This window comes from Nothobranchius furzeri, chromosome 2 (assembly GCF_043380555.1).
Source record: "Nothobranchius furzeri strain GRZ-AD chromosome 2, NfurGRZ-RIMD1, whole genome shotgun sequence".
NCBI lineage: Eukaryota > Metazoa > Chordata > Actinopteri > Cyprinodontiformes > Nothobranchiidae > Nothobranchius > Nothobranchius furzeri.
This window is the reverse complement of record NC_091742.1, coordinates 16771414-16791645: the sequence shown is the minus strand read 5'-3', so window position 1 is coordinate 16791645 and position 20232 is coordinate 16771414. Positions and strand designations below refer to the sequence as shown.

At 46.2% G+C, this 20232-nt stretch overlaps 1 protein-coding gene across 7 annotated transcripts in view; it reads right to left on the bottom strand.

The window, feature by feature from the left end:
* myo6a (myosin VIa) overlaps positions 1–19602 on the bottom strand; it is a 62037-nt gene extending 42435 nt beyond the window's left edge. For all 7 annotated transcript variants that reach the window (XM_070544542.1, XM_070544544.1, XM_070544545.1 and 4 more), the window contains exons 1-6: positions 19419–19602; positions 7819–7951; positions 1029–1098; positions 836–909; positions 536–665; positions 190–295 (exon numbers count right to left, since the gene is read on the bottom strand). In XM_070544542.1, coding sequence (XP_070400643.1) covers positions 190–295; positions 536–665; positions 836–909; positions 1029–1098; positions 7819–7935 — 497 coding nt within the window. In that variant the 5' untranslated portion in view covers positions 7936–7951; positions 19419–19602. The remainder of the gene's footprint in view (positions 1–189; positions 296–535; positions 666–835; positions 910–1028; positions 1099–7818; positions 7952–19418) is intronic.
* Positions 19603–20232: the final 630 nt, after the last annotated feature.

Below are 20232 nucleotides of genomic sequence, written 5' to 3'. Positions count from 1 at the left end.
TTTCATCTCCTGCTCATGTCAGTCCATTTAAGGTCAACAAATTCATAAATAAGACTAACAAATGATTTCAGGTTCTGATTAAACCAATCTGTGGGATTAAAGTTAACTCCTTCAGCAGAACCTCCTGCCAGCATCAGGAACCCAAACAGAACCGGAGGGATCGGATCCAGCAACCAGCAGATCTCCCACCTGAGGACAAATTTTGTATTCTCCGTCTTGCCGGCGCCAGACTCTCCAGAGACGATGATGGACTGGCTCATCTTCAGAACCTTCATGTCCCGGTAGGCCTTATCAGCTGTAAGCCCAACAGACACAGACTTTAGAGTCCTCCCAGAACAGAACCAAACCTCATCTAGATACTGATCCTGGTTCTGGAGGCCAGAATCTCCCACTGAAGGTCCGTTAAAACTCTAAGTGATGATGCGTTCACTGACCATAGATAATGTCAGATTTCTCAGATTTAGATGGGCAGCCAGCTGGTTCTGATGACACAGATGAATTCGGTGCTGTGTGGTTCTGGTCAAGTCCAACTCACCAATAGCATAGACATGCGGTGGCAGCGTTCCGAGTGACCGACCTCGGTACCGCTCGATGGTGTCGGTGGAATAGAGCTTGGGAATGTCGTAGTACGGATTCACCGCGATCAGGATGTTGGCCACGTACGTCTGAAGAGACAAACCGGGTCAGAACACATTTAAACGGGTCAGAAACCTGCCAGTTACACAGAAGCTGATCTCCATCAGGACTCTGGTTCTGACCCACACTGATTCAACTCAAAGTTCTGTTAGTTATGCAGCTTTGTTCTGATCTGGATGGGGGTTCTGTCTGAACTCACATAAATGCGATCCTTGCTGTATCTCACCCTCACGTTGTTCAGCAGCGTGGCTTCGTTCAAGTACATGAGAGAACCTGAGGGGAACCAACAGAACTCAGATCATGACACCAGAACCTTACCGGGTTCTACTCATAAAACCAAAAGCTTCATGCAGTCAGACGAGATCCAGAACAAGAACCGGTCCAGAACTCACAGTTATCTTCCACATGCTTGTTCACATCATCCTCAGCTGGAAACACCTGGTTCACCTGAGCCAAGAAGGTCTGGAGAGGACAGAGAGGGTCAGAGCAGTACACACACACTCACGCGCACACACACACACACGCACTTCAATTATTAATTAATTGCGGATATTAATTCTTCCTTCATGGCCCAACCTTCTCCTCTTTGCTTTTCCTGCAGTAGAACAGATTCCAGCAGTACTGGAGAGAGTGCACAAGTTGAGCCTGTCCCTGATTTTGGTGGCTCACAAAGTCTTGGTAGCTGGAGGTCATCAATCTGATGATTGCTTTTAACCGTTTAATGGAGTTCCTCCTGGCGCGCGCCCTTTGGCCGTTCGGTTCATGACAGACGTTGGCAGACTGAGGCCTGTTATTAAATCTTCGGCCCCTTCCTGGGACCTCACTTTGGCACTGGAAGCCCTGTGTGGTCCCCCATTTGAGCCGATTGAATCAATCAGCATGAAGTGTTTGCCTTATAAGACAGCCCTGCTCTTAGCCCTAGCATCGGCTAAGAGAGTGGGGGATCTTCATGCTCTTTCGGTTCACTCTCCCTGTCTGACAACTTAATCAGACGGGTCAAGGGTCACTCTGCATCCGAATGCTGCGTATGTGCCCAAGATCATCCCACTCAACTACAGGTCCAAGACCATAAGGCTTCCGGGCTTCAACCGTCCTCCTTTTGCCTCTGAGGAGCAGAGGAGGCGGCATCGTCTGTGCCCGGTTCATGTTCAGCAGGCTTATATAGATACGTTATATAAACAAAAAAACAGACCAACTGTTTGTGTTTTGCCAAACCCTCCATGAGAAAAGCTTTGTTGAAGCAAAGACTGGTGGATACCAGTTCCCTGTGTTACAGTGTCACTGGCTCCCAGCTGCCGAAAGGGTCAGGGCACGCTCTACTAGAGGGGGACCTGCTTCTTAGGCATTTCAGTTGGTGACATTAGCTCAGCTGCAAGCTGGGCTACTTCCCATACACTTGTGGGGTTTTACCGTTTGGATGTTTTGGCCCCTTTGGTGGCCCATGCGGTTCTCCCTGCTGGGTCTGACATGCCATCTTAGATTGCAACCTCTGCCCAGGTTTGTAGCGGTTCATGGGGCGTCCCATAGCACTTTCTTTGTACCGAGTGAATTGGCCGAAAGGGAACGTTTGGTAATATGCATAACCTCTGTTCCCTGAAGGAGAGGAACGAGGGACAACGCATGGCTGCCCCGTTTCACAGTCCAGCTCGGTGAAGAGTGTAAGAACTGAGGAATGGGGGTGATGCTGTCGCTTTTAAGTGGAGGGCAGGGCCTCCACACAGCGTCATGCACGCTTGCCTTTACAGGGCTGATTAGATGCATCTTCAGCCAGGTCACACGAGGGCATGATGTCCCATAGCACCATAGTTGTACCTCGTTCCTCTATTTCAGGGAGCGTTTTCATCCCACAACAAAAAATACGGCACAGAGAAAGCTCGTTCTTTAATACGAATTTTAAAGGAGAAAGTGGGCGGTGTGAGGTCCCAGGAGACCTGATACTGGACAATCTAAACCCCCCTAAATCAGCCTTGCTGTGGAAAGAGCTGTTTACCCCTCCCACTTGGCCAGAACATGAATATGCTAACGAGCTGCTTGCTGATTGATTGGTTTAACCCTCCCACTGTCCTAATGGGTGTGACCCCATGAGGAAAGTTGACCATTGAGCAGGGTTGATGGTTTATCCCTTGAGGTCCACGTGCAAAAGATTCCTGAGGCTTTTAAAAAACTCCCAGCCTGGTTCACTACTCAAATCCGCAATCATGGGTAAGACTGCCGACCTGACTGCTGTCCAGAAGGCCATCATTGACACCCTCAAGCAAGTGGGTAAGACACAGAGACATTTCTGAACGAATAGGCTGTTCCCAGAGTGCTGTATCAAGGCACCTCAGTGGGAAGTCTGTGGGAAGGAAAAGGTGGGGCAGAGAACGCTGCACAAAGACAAGAGGTGACCGGACCCTGAGGAAGATTGTGGAGAAGAACCGATTCCAGACCTTGGTGGACCTGCTGAAGCAGTGGACTGAGTCTGGAGTGGAAACATCCAGAGCCACCGTGTACAGGCGTGGGCAGGAAATGGGCTACAGGTGCCGCATTCCCCAGGTCAAGCCACTTTTGAACCAGAAACAGCGGCAGAAGCGCCTGACCTGGGCTACAGAGAAGCAGCAATGAACTGTTGCTCAGTGGTCCAAAGTACTTTTTTCAGATGAAAGCATATTTTGCATGTCATTCGGAAATCAAGGTGCCAGAGTCTGGAGGAAGACTGGGCAGAGGGAAATGCAAAAATGCCTGAAGTTCAGTGTCAAGTACCCACAGTCAGTGGGGTGCCATGTCAGCTGCTGGTGTTGGTCCACTGTGTTTTATCAAGGGCAGGGTCAACGCAGCTAGCTATCAGGAGATTTTGGAGCACTTCATGCTTCCATCTGCTGAAAAGTTTTATGGAGATGAAGATTTCATTTTTCACCACGACCTGGCACCTGCTCACAGTGCCAAAACCACAGGTAAATGGTTTACTGACCATGGTATTGCTGTGCTCAACTGGCCTGCCAACTCTCCTGACCTGAACCCCGTAGAGAATCTGTGGGATATTGTGAAGAGAAAGTTGAGAGACGCAAGACCCAACACTCTGGATGAGCTCAAGGCCTCTATCGAAGCATCCTGGGCCTCCATAACACCTCAGCAGTGCCACAGGCAGATTGTGTCCATGCCACGCCGCATTGAAGCAGTCATTTCTGCAAAAGGATTCCCGACCAAGTATTGAGTGCATAACTGAACACAATTATTTGAAGGTTGACCGTTTTTGTATTAAAAACACATTTCTTTTTATGGTCGGATGAAATATGCTAATTTTTTTAGATAAGAATTTTGGGTTTTCATGAGCTGTACGCCAAAATCATCAATATCAGAAACAATAAAAGGCTTGAACTGCTTCAGTTGTGTGTAATGAATCTAATATATATGAAAGTCTAATGTTTATCAGTACATTAGACAATAATGAACTTTATCACAATATGCTAATTTTTAGAGAAGGACCTGTATATTTGAATACAACTTCGACTGAATTATGTTGCCAGCCCTTACATAATGAAGTCTATATGCCACCATTACGTTGTTACTAGTAGATATTGAATGTTATGGTTTCCAGTAGCTTACTCCTGAACACGTTACTGACATAATTAAATATTACTGATCATATGTGAATATATTTACTTTTGTTTAGACCAAGATGACTGATATTTAACCTAAATTTTTAATGACATGCAAGTCTAATTTATTAAATGTAAATATCAGCTGGGAAGGAGGAAACTAGACAACAATTTAATACAGATTGTTGATCCCTTTATCATTTTGTTGTTTTATTCTTTTATCATTTCAGCAGCAGACCAGTCTCGTTTCACATGAAACCTTGTCTAATAGAATAGTCAATTCATCGATGGACGAGTCAATAGAGTACTGGAATAGTAAAGAGAGTATTGGAATAGTAAAGAGAGTACTGGAATAGTAAAGTATCCGATAGCTGCAGCCCCATTCATCAGCCTTTGAATAATGTTTCTTATGCTGCACCATAACTGCTACCCTACGAATAAAACTGCCTTGCCTCTCTGAATGCTGGGAAGGAAACCACATTAAAGTTCAGAACCACACAAGTCCACATCTACAAATGTGGATCTAGGGGAACCGGGCTTTCTTTAGTGGTACCAAGAAGACCCGTTGTAGAACAAAGACAAAGATTATAGGATGGTCGGACCGTGCCTTTGTGTCAGATACTGGTACACACGAACAGCAGGCAGACACACTGTCCATTGTTCTGGTTCTGACCACAACGGGCCCTAATAGCAACAACTAAGCAGGTCTTTTTATGGACCACAGGCTTCTATAAGACCTGGAGACAAGGAAGGACCCCCTTCATCCTGACCACCCAGACCAACACCACACAGACGCACGAATTCTAGTCTGCTGGATTCCTGGAGGCAAAAACTCTAAACTGTTTATTTTATCGGATCGAAACCAGCGGGGTCCAGCTAGTAACAGAACCCCACGTGGTCACGTCTGATGATGCGTTTTCACAACCACTGTAGTCACAGAGCTCTGACAGGGCTGATGTCACGTCAAACGGCACGTTCTTTTAAAAGACAAGAGTTTCATATTGAACAGAAATCTAAATGCATTTTCAATCCCACTCCCGTTGATTTTCCTGTTTTGTCCCTGTAATGCCATTACAAATAACCTGACTCCCATTTCACGGGAATCCTGCAGTAATCACATGACCCAGCGGGATCACAAAAGTGTCAGCCTCTACTCTACTAAATAGAAATAAATGTCTCCCGACCAGATTTGTAAATAGAACACAGGCGCATCGTACAGTGTTTCATCATCCCAGATAACTTCAAACTTGTCTCCAATACAGATTTTAAGCTTTTCTCTAAACCTTCTCCTATCTGTAGGCGTTAAAGTGTTTCTATATGGGGCATGTCGCCCGTGAACTATTGTTAAAGTGTATGTTTATTATTGATAGCAGACCTTGTTTGTTTTTGCTACACAGCCACTCCTGTAGCTACACCTAGCCGCCGGCGTTCACGGTGTTCAAAGAGCTCGTAATTTAAACTTCTGTAGAGGGCGAGATAATCAGTAAAAACGGTTTTTCCTCATATGCTCCTGAAGAAGTAAGCATTGCGTCTAATATGGGATACCCCACTAGCCTGGCCTGCCAGACTCCTCCTGGTTAATTCTGCACAGAGAAAGGGTCTGGGAACTCTCCTATTCAAATAACCCCGCCCCTTGAGAATTCTAACCGAGCCAATCATTTGACCAAATTGACCAAATTGACAAGAGCCTTAGACCCACTTCTATGTATTTTAAACCCAATTTTAATGGTCACATGTTATAAAGCCGCCAATAATTTTTCAGCATCTGGGCATCATTTTATTCATTTTCAACTATATTTCAATGGATATTTCCGGAGATTAATGGTAAAAACTACACATCGTCTCCTTTAATAACACAGGAAAACAATTATAGAACCAGATGGAGTGAAATATTAAAATATAATCCTAATATAATATATAATATAAACCCAGATTCAAAAGGTGCCATGTGTAAGAATGAAGACTGACATCCTGTGGTCAAATGTGGGTACTGCAGTCCTATTTTCTAAACAAAACGTTGCTTTCTCATTCCCAGAAGACAAGTAAAGACGAGACACACACATTAAGTAGATAAGTAAAATACATTTCACTGTAATATCCAGTTATTTGTTATGGAAAAAAGTAGCTTGAAATATTTTTTGAGCCGAATATTAAGCTTCAAATTCATTGTTATTATTGTTAGCTCAATGCTAGCCTCTAGCCTGATTGACCTTATATTCGGGTAAAACCAAAAGATACCGTGGCTTCTTAGGGATACAAGAAATAACCTCCGGGTCGCTCCTGTTTACCAGGTTAAGTTCTTTAAAAACAATTCTGGAGCTTTTTACCTGGTAGTGTCGAATTACAAATATCAGTGCTGCAAAGTTAGAGTGGTGTAAACTCGACAACTGCACGGGCTCACAGACTGTAGACAGTAGCTACATCCCTGTTTAGTTTTATGAAAGGAGACCCCCCCCACCACCACCATCCCCAAGCCGGCTGAGGCTGAAATCTGTTTCAGTGTATCCTTCCTCCCACTGTTACGTATCCAAGGGGTACATTTTTCACCATCTAATGGACCACAAGATACCCTTTCATTTGCAGACATGAAAACACCATCTGTTTGGACACCCAGGTCCAAACACACCTCTGCCCCGGTTGTTGCTGCCGCGGGAAGTCTAAGCATAGTCAAGGTCTCATGCAGACTCCTGCTTTTTCACTCTGAGGAAAGTCATCTGGAATTATTAATAACTTTAAAGAAGTTTAAAGAAGCTTAAAAGTTAAAGAATCATGTGATGAATGAACAAGATGTTTAAATAATCTGTGCTTAAACCATGATGGCTTTAAAGTGAATATTGTTCCTACAATGATTCATTTCAGATCTTATCTACACCAGATCAGTATGCGTTTGATTTAACAAGTTAATTTCTACACTCATACACATTATAATAAGATATGTATTAATGTTAATATTCATCTCACATAGGTGTTTTAAAACATTCTCATTCACTAAGTGTTAAACACCTTCGTATCTGAAGAAGCCACACCTTCCAAGACTCATAATTGTTCATGTCTGCATCCCAGCTAAACAAACCAACACTCTGCCTTAAACTTGCTCCGATTGGTTCATCGTGTGTCTGCACACTAGCTAATAGCGTGTCTCGGCTGAGAAAAATGTGCTCTTTCTACCGTCACTGGTGCCGATAGATGCATCCAGAAATAACGGCACAGGTGATAGAACGCAAATATGGGGTTCTACAACCTCCGAGCTTTGGTGAAGACTGTCATCACTTTATAATCCTTTATGATCTTCGATCGTCGGATTGCACGGCCCTCGTTTCACGACAGAAATCTGACATACGATACCTTTATTATACAATGTATAACATAGCTAACATTCCAGTCTAAAGACTTTAAACCCCAATAAGACTAAATGAATTAAAACAGATGATGACTTGTAAACATTTAAAATAAGGAGAATATTCTTTTAAGTACCTCAAACTCATCGTGGTGCATTCACCGAACCTCAAAGGGAGGAACCCTGGCTACAAGCCCCCGACTCCAGGGGACTAGAATCAGAACTACGGATGTCTGTTGACCCACCAGGTGATGCGTCCCAGCTCACCTTTCCCTTCTGCTTCAGAGGCTCGATGGTTAGACTGTCCGCTCCGATGTCCACGATGGTTCCCAGCTGGAACCCGTCTGTAGGGTGGGGAGCCCACACCGGCTTCCCATCCTCCATCGTGCCGCACTGTAGGCTAGAACCCAGATCAGAACCATCAGAGATGTCACAACTTTATAACACAATCAGATGGTTAGAAAATCAACAACAAACCCAACAGACATGTTTATGTTACATCATCGGTGTCATACAGGTGAGTGTGTGACGAACGGTAGGGCTCGGTTTGATCACGGTAAGGGTCCATCCGAGTCCCCTGAAGGGTCAGAAGCTGCAAACGCTGTTGTTGCAACAAACAGGAGACTGTTGCATTTTGGGATTGGAGGGTAAATATTACTGGGAATGCACGGATCAGAACCGGAGCTACCAGGACCCTATACGGGTCAGTATACAGGACAGGGGAGTCCAGCATTCCCTCACAGAACAGTGGACCGGGCCAGGAGGACACATTCAGAGAGTCTGCAGAACTCCTTGTCCACACAACGTCTATGGATCAGCAGAACGTGGGAAATAAAACCTGGACTGGATCAGGGAGTATGGACAGGGTTCTGGACCAGATAAGGGTATCTGGGCCGGATCAGGGGTTCTGAACTGAAACTCTGCTGTTAAAGTTAGGAATCCAAATATGATATGACCCACGGATGAATCCTAATCAGGAAGTTGCACCTGTAAACATGTCACGGATGACAGGAAGTCCACTCCACAAAGCTGTTTCCACAATAAACTGGTCTCCATGGTAACTACAATCTGTTGATACTGTAAGATTCCAAGTTCCATTCCATTTAATGGTTTCAGATGAAACTGACCCAGAACCACAGGAGAGTTCATCAGGTGAACCAGGGCCGTTTCTCAACACGTGTACTTGTGTACTCAACGATGGTCCAAGTACTGTTCCAACCCTAAGTATTTATCAGTTCCCTCCCAAGGTCAAGGATGTGTTCTAGCTCTACCCATTGTATCGAGGATGCGTCCTTCTTCACACTTGGGACAGCAAAGTATCCCACGATGCATTGTGTTGCAAACTTCGAACGTCAGAGCAGAAATCTCGTAACTGAAGGGTTTTATATCAGAAATCCAAATAAAAAATGTAAGATTGTGTGAAACCTGTGAAATATGCCATGGATGTCTTCACAATCTCTCAAAATGCTATTCAGCAAACCCACTATCAAAATAAAAGCTGCGTAGCTCTGTTGTGAAAAAAGAAACTCTTTCTTCATGTAACAGCAGGAAGTGCTGGTTTTGATTAAAGGTGGACCAAATATTAAATATACATTTGTTATTATTTTGTTATTGAAGGGAAAACTAGACTTTAAATTTTATGTCAGATTTAACCGTAGAAACGAGCAGCCCTTGTTGCCATGATGCTGTCCTCATCCTCCCATATATAGAACACACTTTCTGGTGTACTTGTTAAGATCATAGGTGTCAAGCACACAAGAACGTACCAGCGTACCTGGGTACGGAGAACCAGGCCAGGTAAAAACCAGGAAGGTCGTTTCTGTTATTGCCACTACCCCACCACCTGTCCTCCACATCCTCCAACCAAGTGCTATTCAATTCCGGGCCTGGAGGGCCAGTATTCAGCATGTTTTAGTGGTTTCTCTGCTCCAGTGCACCTGTGCAGCAGCTCATCAGGCTCTGCAGAAGCCTGTTAATCACCTGCTGATTGAACTCAGGTGTGTTGAAGCTGGGAAAGCGCTAAAACTTGCTGGTTACTGGCCCTCCAGCACCAGGATTGACTAGCCCATCTCTAACACATCATCAGTCCCGATTCAGTCCTGTCCACCGTGTCCTCTGCACCATCATCTGTCCTGCTTCAGCTGATTTGGGGGTGACTAGCTCTTTAAAAGGCCTCCTCCACAGCAGAAGTAAACATGTTTACAGTTTAATAGGTCTAGTTTACCATCATGGCTACTCTGTCCAGGGTGAAATTTAACTCATTCGCAGCTTGTAGCTACATTTGGCCCAGAGTTTGATCATCTGGCCCCACCCTCACAGCCCTGCTGACGCACTCCAGCCACATGAGGTCTGGCATTAGGGGGAAAGCAGGGCCAACCGCACCAGCACATGTCTTATAAGGTGTCTGAGGATCTCACCTTGTTACCCGATGGCAGTCAGGCTACCTCTGGCGAGAACATGGAGGGCTGTGCGGCCCCACACCATTACAGACCCACTACCAAACTGGTCATGCTGGAGGCTGTTGCAGGCATCAGCATGTTCTCCACACCATCTCCTGACTGTGTCACATCTGTCACAGGTGCCCAGTGTGCACCTGCTTTCATCTGTGAAGAGCACAGGGCACCAGTAGTGTATTTGCCCATCTTTGTGATCTCTGACAGTTGCCAAATGTCCTGAATGGTGTTGGGCTTTAAGTGCAACCCCTAGCTGTGGACGTCCTACTGGTTGTGCAGCACCAGGCTAAAGACCAAAGGTCAAAGGTCATCTGCTGCTGTGGCCTCCAGACTCTGGACCTCTCCCCCTGAGCCTGAGACCAGGCTTTGGTGGGACCTCCTCCTCCTCCTCCTCCTCATCAGCTTCTCTTCATGCGGTTTTTTCATTTTCATCTGAATTTTTACTTTTTTCTGCCATTTTTAAATATATTTTATTGTTATGAAATACCTTGTAATTTTTATCTAGAGATGCTGTACATACAATCCTCTCTTATATCTAGAGTAAGAACTCAGGTTAGAAGACCAGAAATCATGTAGAGTTGACCCCTCTGGAATGAATAAGATGGGTTCGGGTTCTCGAAGATCAAACTACGTCTGAAGCAGGACATCAGCTGATCCATGAATCAGTTCCATGAGGCTCCGTTTCATCTGAGCTGATGGCGCTGATGACCTTTGGACCAAACATCTCAGTTTATCTTTATGGAATGAGTTTTATGGGTTTCCTGCTGCAGTCCCAACCAGAAACGTCACAACAGACAGGTCCAGGAACCATCCGAGCTGAAACTAAAGGTCCACATCCAGACCAGAACCACAACAGATGAGATCCTGCTGAGAGTGGGTCAGCAGGATCACACATCAGGTGTTGTCCATCTAAAGGTGAGGAGTCATGGTCCTCAGGTCCTTCCTGCGGGTTTCAGATATTCTAGCTTTAGATAGCAAGTCATTAGCGGACTTCTGCAGAACCTCTGGACCTACTGAGAAGGTCCTTTAGCCACTAAACCAGTAGAGGAACATCTAAACCTCTGAGTGACTTAAATTCTGCTTTTATTTTGAATGGCATCAGAATGAGGCTCACTTCCTGCCTGTTGTGACGTCCGATTGGCTGCTCAAGGAGTTGACTTTTTTCTGTAGGAGCTGGACTTGTATTCATTTCAAATTTACTAAATGACTCTACATTTACAGGTGAGACTAGGGACCTGGGACTAGGAACAAGAGACCAAGGACAGGGTACCAGGGACCTGGGACTAGGAACAACATAGTCTAGCAGACAGGTGAGTCTGGCCAGCTGCAGTAGCCACGCCCCCCCACAACCACCTGAACAGATGAGTTATAAGCAGGTGGTTCCACCTGATGTTCCTGGAGATGTTTCCTCAAACCTTGGATGAACCGAAGCAGAACCGATGATGAACTTCATAGTTCTGCTGACACATTCAGGTTAATCATTCAGACCTGGCCCAGCCCAACCCGTGTGTGACTCTGATGGAGCTTTCAGCAGGACTTTATGAACTGCTGATGTTTTACAAACTGCCTATAATCCAGATTAAATATTGACAGGTCATCCTCTTAGAGCTGAAGTCCAACTCCTATAAACCCTCACCAGCTCCTCTAAGGTTCCAGGTCCAGTTCTGGTCTGGTCTGTAGGACCACATCTGTCACCCACCAGGCCTGTTCTGGACCTTCTGGTACCAGAACTGCTAAAATTAATAAAGGCATTTTTTTCTGTTCTTAAAGTAGTTCATTGTTCAGGACCGCCAAAATAAAAGCATGACAACAGAAATACCTAATTATTTTAATAAAAGTTGTTTCATACAAAAACATTTATGTCTGCGTGACCTCATAACCTTATTTAGACCAGAAGTACAGCTTCTCATGAACTCTGACAGACAAGCATGTCCTGTAGCCAATCAGCTGATCCAAAGGACCACCAATAGCAGAAACCTGGTTCAGTTCTACAGCTGGAAGAACCGGTTCTGGTAACAGAACTGGTCTGGGACGGGTGCTGTAAAACTGGGTCAAAGTCCTCCTGGAGAACAGAACCACAACCAGCAGAACCGTGAGGACAACCAGAACACAAAAGGTCTTTAAAACCACTAAATGGGCCTCCGCCCAGAACCTGCCCACAGGTAGGGAGTGACACCAGCTGGCAGGGGTCGAGTTTCAAAGCTTGGGCAATGTGACCGATACAAAGAGGAGCAGGGCTCCTTTAGAGGGAGAGGAGGAGGCCCAGAGTCCAAACCCAGACCAGGACCAACACTAGAACTAGTTGGACCACGTGTCCATGTGAGACTGTCAGCCAGCTGGACTCAATAACATGTCCTAAAGCCGGACATCAGGTCACAGGTCATCGACAAGTCACCTGGTTTTATGCATTTGGACTGATTCTGACCTGTTGTTACCTACTACCTTATCGCCCCTGTCACCAGGAAGATCAGCAGCTCATTGCTGTTTCATCAGAACCATTTATGTGCAGAGTTTGTCTTTCATCTGTGTTTTATACTTCATACTAGGGATGCACCGGAATGGGGGGGGTCAGTTTTCTAACTCTCTGAACTCTAAAGAGTTCAACAGAAACACCCAACACAGAACCTACACATCTCCACTATCTTCTAGTGCAATGTAGAAACTTCATGGGGGATCATAACTGCAGCTGTGGCTCATTATCATCATCAATCAACCAATCAAATCAATCCATATATAGCCCCTTGTACCAGCTTAATGCCAGCCCACGGTGCTGCACAGTACGTAAATCTTAGAAAGACATCACAATAGTAAAAGGCATAAAAACTGCATAAAAAGCAACAAATAGAAAAACCGATAAAAGTATTTTAAAAAGCCAGGTCAAATAGGAAAGGGTGGGGGAGAAAGGCGGGGCAACAAGAAAAAATGGGTTTTCAAGTGAGACTGAAACACCTGGAGAGGTGGAGCTTGCTTTACTGTTAGAGGGAGCTCGTTCCAAATGGTTGGTGCCATTACTGAGAAAGCCTGGTTGATCTAGCACGGGACTTCCTGCAACTCCTGCCCAGCACAGCGAAAGACCCAAGAGGGGACAAGCCTGTGTAACAATGCAGCTAGATAAGGTGGAGCAGTGCCCTGCAGTGCCCTGAACACAGAGGAGGATCTCGAATCTTGCCCAATAACGCCAGGAGCCAGTGCAGAGAGACTAGCACTGGGGTAATGTGATCCCTCCCTCTGATCCCAGTAAGAGATCTGACAGCAGAGTTTTGAGCATGTTGGAGCCGAGCAGTTGCAGCCCGACTCAGCCCAACATACAAGGCATTACAGTAGTCGAGGCGGGACGTGATAAAAGCGTGTACCACTGTTCCCAAATGGACAAGAGGCTTTATCTTGGAGAGCGTCTCAAATATTAAAAAAAAAAAAACATGCCCGAACAACCGTCAGGGTTTCCCCCAGAAAATGAGTTAAGCCTGGCGGCATCGGCCGACGAGGGAGTGTCGCGCGCGCCGTCCCACAGCACTCCTCCGTGAGAGCGGGGGTTGGGGTGGGGTGGTTGCACACGTTCCGCTGCTGTTTCTCACCAGTATCAGCTGATGGAGGGCTCTAGTTTGGTTGCGCTGTTCGTGTCTGCGGTGGGGGAGGAGGGCGGAGCATGACGCTTAGCCTGTCGAGTGGGCAAGCAAAGCCTGGTGGGCCGCCAGGCTTATAAAGCGCTGGGGGAAACCCTGAACGTGTTTACTTGTGCATCGATTTTCACCCCTAAATTTGTGAGAAAACTTCTTGCCAAGGAAGCAAGATCAATCTCACCTCCCTCCAGCTCTTTCACCAGGGCTGAGTACTATGACCTAGGCTTGTTGGGTATGCAAATATTAATACCATCTAGCTTCCTCTACATTTTACTAAGGTGTATGGTAAAGCAGGATCTTTGTGGACATCTTCCTCCAGCTCTGTGTGCATGCGCGAGCGGCTGGGTTGCAAAAGCAAGCTGCTATCGATACGCGACGTCTACGGACAAAACCCCGACATATAAACACTTCACCGTCTAAAGACAAGAGGAGGTTTAGAGAGAAAACGACAGTCACTAACAGCCCGTACGAGCTATGGGATGACGGAAGACGTCGGTCCCATTCTGATTTTTCACAAATCTGCTGGGGAGACGTTTATTCCTATTCAACAGAAACATGGACCCTTCACTCATGAAGAGTTAAAGACTTTCAGACGTCTGGAGGCCTACGATTATTTTGTTTTAGGGAAAGTTGAGCAGCAGTTAGCTTAGCCGAGCAGAGCCACACCTGTGGGTGATGGCCCAAGAAAACGGATAGATCCTCACAGCGACTGCAAAGCCGGGTAGGTCCGTGTCCTCATTTATTTATTATAGTGATCGCGGGTTGAGACACCCGAATCAGGACGGGAAAACAACTTCAGTAAAGTTAGTAAGATATTCACAGATTCGACTTTTGCAGCTCAGTAACTTCTGAACAGAATACTATTTCTGAAAGAGTAAATACTGAAGGATAAAACAAACAGATCTGTGTTCGTTTCTGCAGCCTCGTTTTCCTCCGAGGAGTAAAGAAATCATTAAAGTAATTATTGGCTGAATAATAAAGTCTGACCGTTTAGGGTGGGTGGGTTTGGTTAGGGCTAGCTTAAGACGAGGAGGATGCAGGATGAGGAAACACACACACACACACACACACACGCACACACACACACACACACACACACGCACACACGCACGCACGCACACACACACACACACACACACACACACACACACACACACACACACACACACACACACACACACACACACACACACACACACACACACACACACACACACACACACACACACACACACACACACACACACACACACACACACACACACACACACACACACACACACACACACACACACACACACACACACACACACACACACACACACACACACACACACACACACACACACACACACACACACACACACACACTAACTGGATCAGTGAAATGTTCCTTGTTTTAAATGATCTTCCAGAGTTTCAGGAATCTTGAGCCCAGATTCCCAATGAGAAGGAAACAGGAAGGAAGTCTGGATCCTGAAGAGGGTTTAGAGTCCAGCAGAGAAGCAGACAGGCCTGCTGTCCGACATTCCCAATCCAGAGTCTCATCGTGCACTTTAAGATGATAAAGACGTGTTTAAACAGCTTATCCCCAATAAGACACTTGGATGGTAGCCATTACCCACAACGCTTTGGGTGGTTGCTACACCCTTTCAGCCAGAACCCACTTCCTGTCCAGAACCAGAGAATTGCTCTGGGTTTTACCGGCCTGTCTCCAGCTTAGAGAAGAGGCTGGTTCTGATCAGGGTTTAATCTCAGCTGGAGATACGATGTGAGCCCAGTTCTGACCCGTCTGAACTCAAAAGTACTGGTTCAGAAAGATCTTGGGTCTTGAACAGCTTTGTTCCACATCACAGAACCAAGAACCGGACCTTCCTCCACCAGGTCACTCCAACCTTCTCAGCAGCTCGAACATCCTGTTGCCTCCGTCACATCAAACAAGAATCAGAACCAGAACCCAGCAGTTCTACGTCTGACATAAACATTTGTCTCTGAGTACTCCACTACCAGTTTCAGGAAAGGCCTCTGGAAAGCCCAACCCGACCAAAACCTGATGTCTGACCCGGTCCTGCTCCAACTCTCACAACTAGAACAGAAAGTTTCCAAAATTCCTCAGTGAGGAGACAACATTAGCCTAAGTCAGCTGTCAATCACTCTGGACCCTGGGTACCGTTTCCATGGAAACCAGACTGATGGGACAGAAGTATTTTATAAAGATTTTTAATGTCGCCTGCTGCGGCACGTTTAGCAGCTGCTTCCTGTCTCTCTGCTCAATGCACATGCAGTAGTCGCCATCCGGGTCAGGTGCCACCTTCAGCTCCGAGGAGCATGCGCAGTAGCAGCCATCCAGATCAGCCTTCGTTCCCGGAGGAAGAAGACGGGGCGAGTCGCCAGCGTAGCTCAAAAGTTTGGGAGCATTATTTCAAGACCAAAGAAAGGCCCGTAGAGCGCCAACTCTCCTTTCACGGGAAAACATCGGCGATGCACCTTAAAGGAAGCCCGTCACGGTGGAGAACAAAGAGTCGCCTCGGTGAGTTTACCTCTGTTAGCTGCTAACAGGTGTAGCAACACCAGTAGCGGTAGTGATGTCATCCCCTTTAGAACACGTTTGTACGTCACGTATTTTAGCTCTAATTACAAACGCTGATCATTTATTTCATCCCGCTACGTTACAGCGGTAATGACAGTGCTCCTCTTCAACGGACCCGTTTGTTACGTGTAATTCAATTCAAGTTTATTTATATAGCTCCACATCACGACTAGGGTCGTCTCAAGGCACTACAAGGTTTCCTATCCAAGAAACCCAGCAGGTCACATCGAGTCACTGACTAGTGTCAGAGTCTTTACAGCAATACTCATACTAAGCAAGCATGCAGCGACAGTGGAGAGGAAAACTCCCTTTTAACAGGAAGAAACCTCAGCAAGCTAACGTCCTGACTGAGGCCATTGAGCATGTTGGTCAGCAGACTGCTGTCCATGGTCGGCATCGAGGTTTCAGAGATGACCAAGCAGCTCAACCCTGGTTACCATGACAACCACCTACCAGGCTGATGCCACTTCACCACCATGATGGAAAAGAAATGCAAAGCCTTTAAGAGGTGTGTGTGCGTGTGTGTGTGTGCGTGCGTGCGTGTGTGTGTGTGTGTGTTTCCCAGGGCTAACTGTGCTGGGAGGTTAGTTAGCCTCTCGACAGTAGCAAACAGAACATGGGAACTGTTAATATTATCATTGATGACTTTTGAGAAAAAGCCTCGTCTCGCCTGTTTTATCTCCGTGTTATAGCTACGCGGCTGCATGATGAAGGTGGTAGGTTACTTTTCCTGAATCGGCGCTCTGCTTTTCTACATTGTTGTTTTTGGTTGGTAACAGATCTGTAGAACCTCCATGGAGCTTTCTGTTTGCCTGAAAGGAGTCTGACCTTTTCAGGTGCGATGGCGTCAACGACTTTGTGTTTAGCAGTTGAAGCTGGCTAAGAGTGAATCAACACAGCTGGATGTTGGACGCGTAGATAAGTTCATCTGTTCGGTAAAAGCTGAAGCAGCGTGGTCATCTGACCTTTTTTGTGAACAACTGTAGATTGAAGTGTAGCAGGTGAGACTGATATCTCAGAGAAAACACAGAAATTATCAGATAGACCCACATCTGTAACAACAACGTCTGACACATCTTCGTCTCTAGTTAGGATTAGGTCGAGAGTGTGGCCCTGCTCGTGTGTTTGAGCATTGACGTTTTGTTTAAGGTCAAACAACTCAAGCATATCAAGGACTTGTTCTGCAGTTTTGCTGCATTATCAACATAAACATTAAAGTCACCACTTATGATAAGGAGTGTTTAATCTACAGTGATGACAGGAAGGAGCTCAGTAAAATGGTCCACGAAAGTTCTAGAAGGCCCTGTTGGTCTATAGATAAGTGCTAATTTCTTAGGTGTACCTTTAACTTCGAAGCAAAGACATTCAAAAGAGTCATAGTAGCTGCACACTAACTGTTAACAGATTAATCTGTCCAAGGATATGAGCAACACCTCCTTCCCTCCTATCAGGGCAAAGCACGTTCAGTCATGTGACATTTGGGAGGAAGGCTTCTATGAGAACCGGTGCACAGGTACTACTGCTGCACAGGTGCTATCAGATCACATCTGTTATCTTTATGGTAAAGCAGACCCTCAGAGCTGTCGATGGTTCCTAACTGCTGACGTGTGGACCACAGGCGTACCTTGGTGTGTCCTGCTATCTCCTGAGTTATGATTGGAAGATGAAGCGCTTCAGCCTTGCCACCATGCCTCTTGTGAACACACGTCATGTTTGGTTTTAGGTGCCTACCTCCATGTGACTGCAGCATTTGGATTCACGGGTTACAAAGTTAATTAAAGCTGTTTGATAAGCGATCATCTTGTCTTTATTATAGATGGCACATAGCTAATCACACTAATGATGGTATCTTGGTACATCCTGGTGCAATAAGCTAAACCTTTATGAATGACACGATTAGTCCTAGCAGCCCTAGACAGAAGGCAGGACAGATCAGACAGCACCTCCTTAATGTTTTCACAGACCAGAGAGGATCTAGCATCCCTCCACAGTTCTGGATCTGAACTGGGTCTTCACTCATGGATCAGAGGACATCCTGATGAGAACCACCTCAGAGCTCCAGCTCCTTCCTGAGGAGGAGGAACGTCATTTCAAACTCTTGGAAGTTTTGATCCAGATCTCAGGACCACAAAGGAGGGTTCACGCGGACCAGGAAATCCAGAACTTTGTCTTTTAACAGTTAAATCTGTGTCCAAGATTTCAGGGATTGTTCAATTCAGAACCCAGATTAATGATTCAAGCCGAGCCCAAACCAAACAGGACATTTCCAGTTCTAACAGGCATGTCTTCCTGCCTCCTCTACCTCAGCATGAAGCCTGAAGATGTTTAAGATATTTTAAAACAAGCTGATGCAGAAACTCAGGTCTCTGAGACCAGCAGAAGCTTGAAGGTTGTTAGTCATTCAGCCACAAACCAGGAGGTAGCGCCAAAGTTAAAGAGAACCCTCCGCCCGGCAGCAGAACCCTCAGGAGAACCCTCCACCCGGCAGGAGACACAACGCTAAATAAAACCCACCAATAGCTTGAATGACTCAGTATGACCGGAGCAGAACCGGAAATTGGCTTAATGAACTGTCCTGCATTGGAATGTTTACTGTGTGAAGGTCCTTGACACGACTCTGGTCCTGATTTGGCGCTTTATAAATAAAGTTGAATAGGACTGCATTGAAATACTCATTCAGAACCAGAGCTGCAGAACTCTGAAAACACAGTATGTGTCATCCTGGACGGAAGAGGACGCTTCAGACCCAGAACCTCCAGACCCAGACCCGGCCTCAGCAGCAGCCGGGCGTCAAGGGTTTGCAGGCCGCAGCCGTGCATATGAGGTCTCACGGTGCAGTGATGCAGCCGGTGGTGTCGGTCCATTCCCATGACGGCTGCCAGGTCCCGTCCCTCCTCCTCCGTGAGTGCCGTTCCGAGCCGTGCCCCCTTCAAGCTCCAACTGCGGTTAAAACGAACGATTTTTGAACGAAGTCTGGCGAGAGCTGCGCTCCGCAACAAAGCGGGAGGGCTTGCGGTACAGATCAGGCTCGGACTACGAACCCGCACCAGCGGCGGTTCCGAGCAGATGTTGAACCGAATCTCAGTCGTGTCATGTGTTTGGTTCTAGACCAGACCGGGACGCTGCTGAGCTTTATAGCCGGTTTGCTAGCTAACAGCTCGGTCTCATTAAAATGATTCTCCCGGTCCAAACGCCGGTTCTTACCTTCCTCAGGAAGCTCTCCTAACTCCACGAGTTGGTTTTCAAAAATAATTCAAAAGTTTCTTTTTAAATTCCAAGAAAGAAAGAAAAAACGTCGAGCCAGTTTCCTCCAGAAAAACCTGCGTCCGCACCGGCTGCCTGGTCCTCTCTCCGGGAGCAGCTGCCTCCCACTCCCGTAGCAATCCTGGGAAACAGCCCCGTGACGTCACGGGTCCTATTTATAGTGCGGAATGACGTGTCGAGAGGGGGCGCTGTTTCCTGCTCATGTATTCCAAAAGGCTGGAAAAGGACAAGTTTTCTCCAGGGCTTCACATACTGCAGCAGTGCATTATGGGTAACCATCACCATTTACAACAGGGTCCAAAAGATCCTTCAGCCCCCTGCAGCACCTAAGAGTCAGAGGTCAGTTTTAGAGAGCAGCTAGTCCGCTAAGATCCAAGATCTTTTATTGACATTGCACAGGTGCACAGCAGAAATGGCAGCTCAGTAAAGAGGTAGTAAAATAAAACAAGGCTGAAGTCACGCTCTCCCCCTCTCTTACACACACACACACACACCGATGGCACACAGCCAGTTGTAGGTGCAAAAATAAATGTAAAGTTTAAAAGTAAACATGGTAATAAGACTAAACTACAAACTGAAATATAAAGGAAACATAATTAGCTCATAGTTTGTGTCTGAAACTTCCTGACATACAGAAAAGAATTTTCCATGAAACCAGAGGTTGTCTGTGTTCGTCTGTCAGCTCCACTGGAGCGGCTCGGGCACAAACTTAAATCACTCTTGTGGATTTGATCAGACATGAAGCTGCTACTGA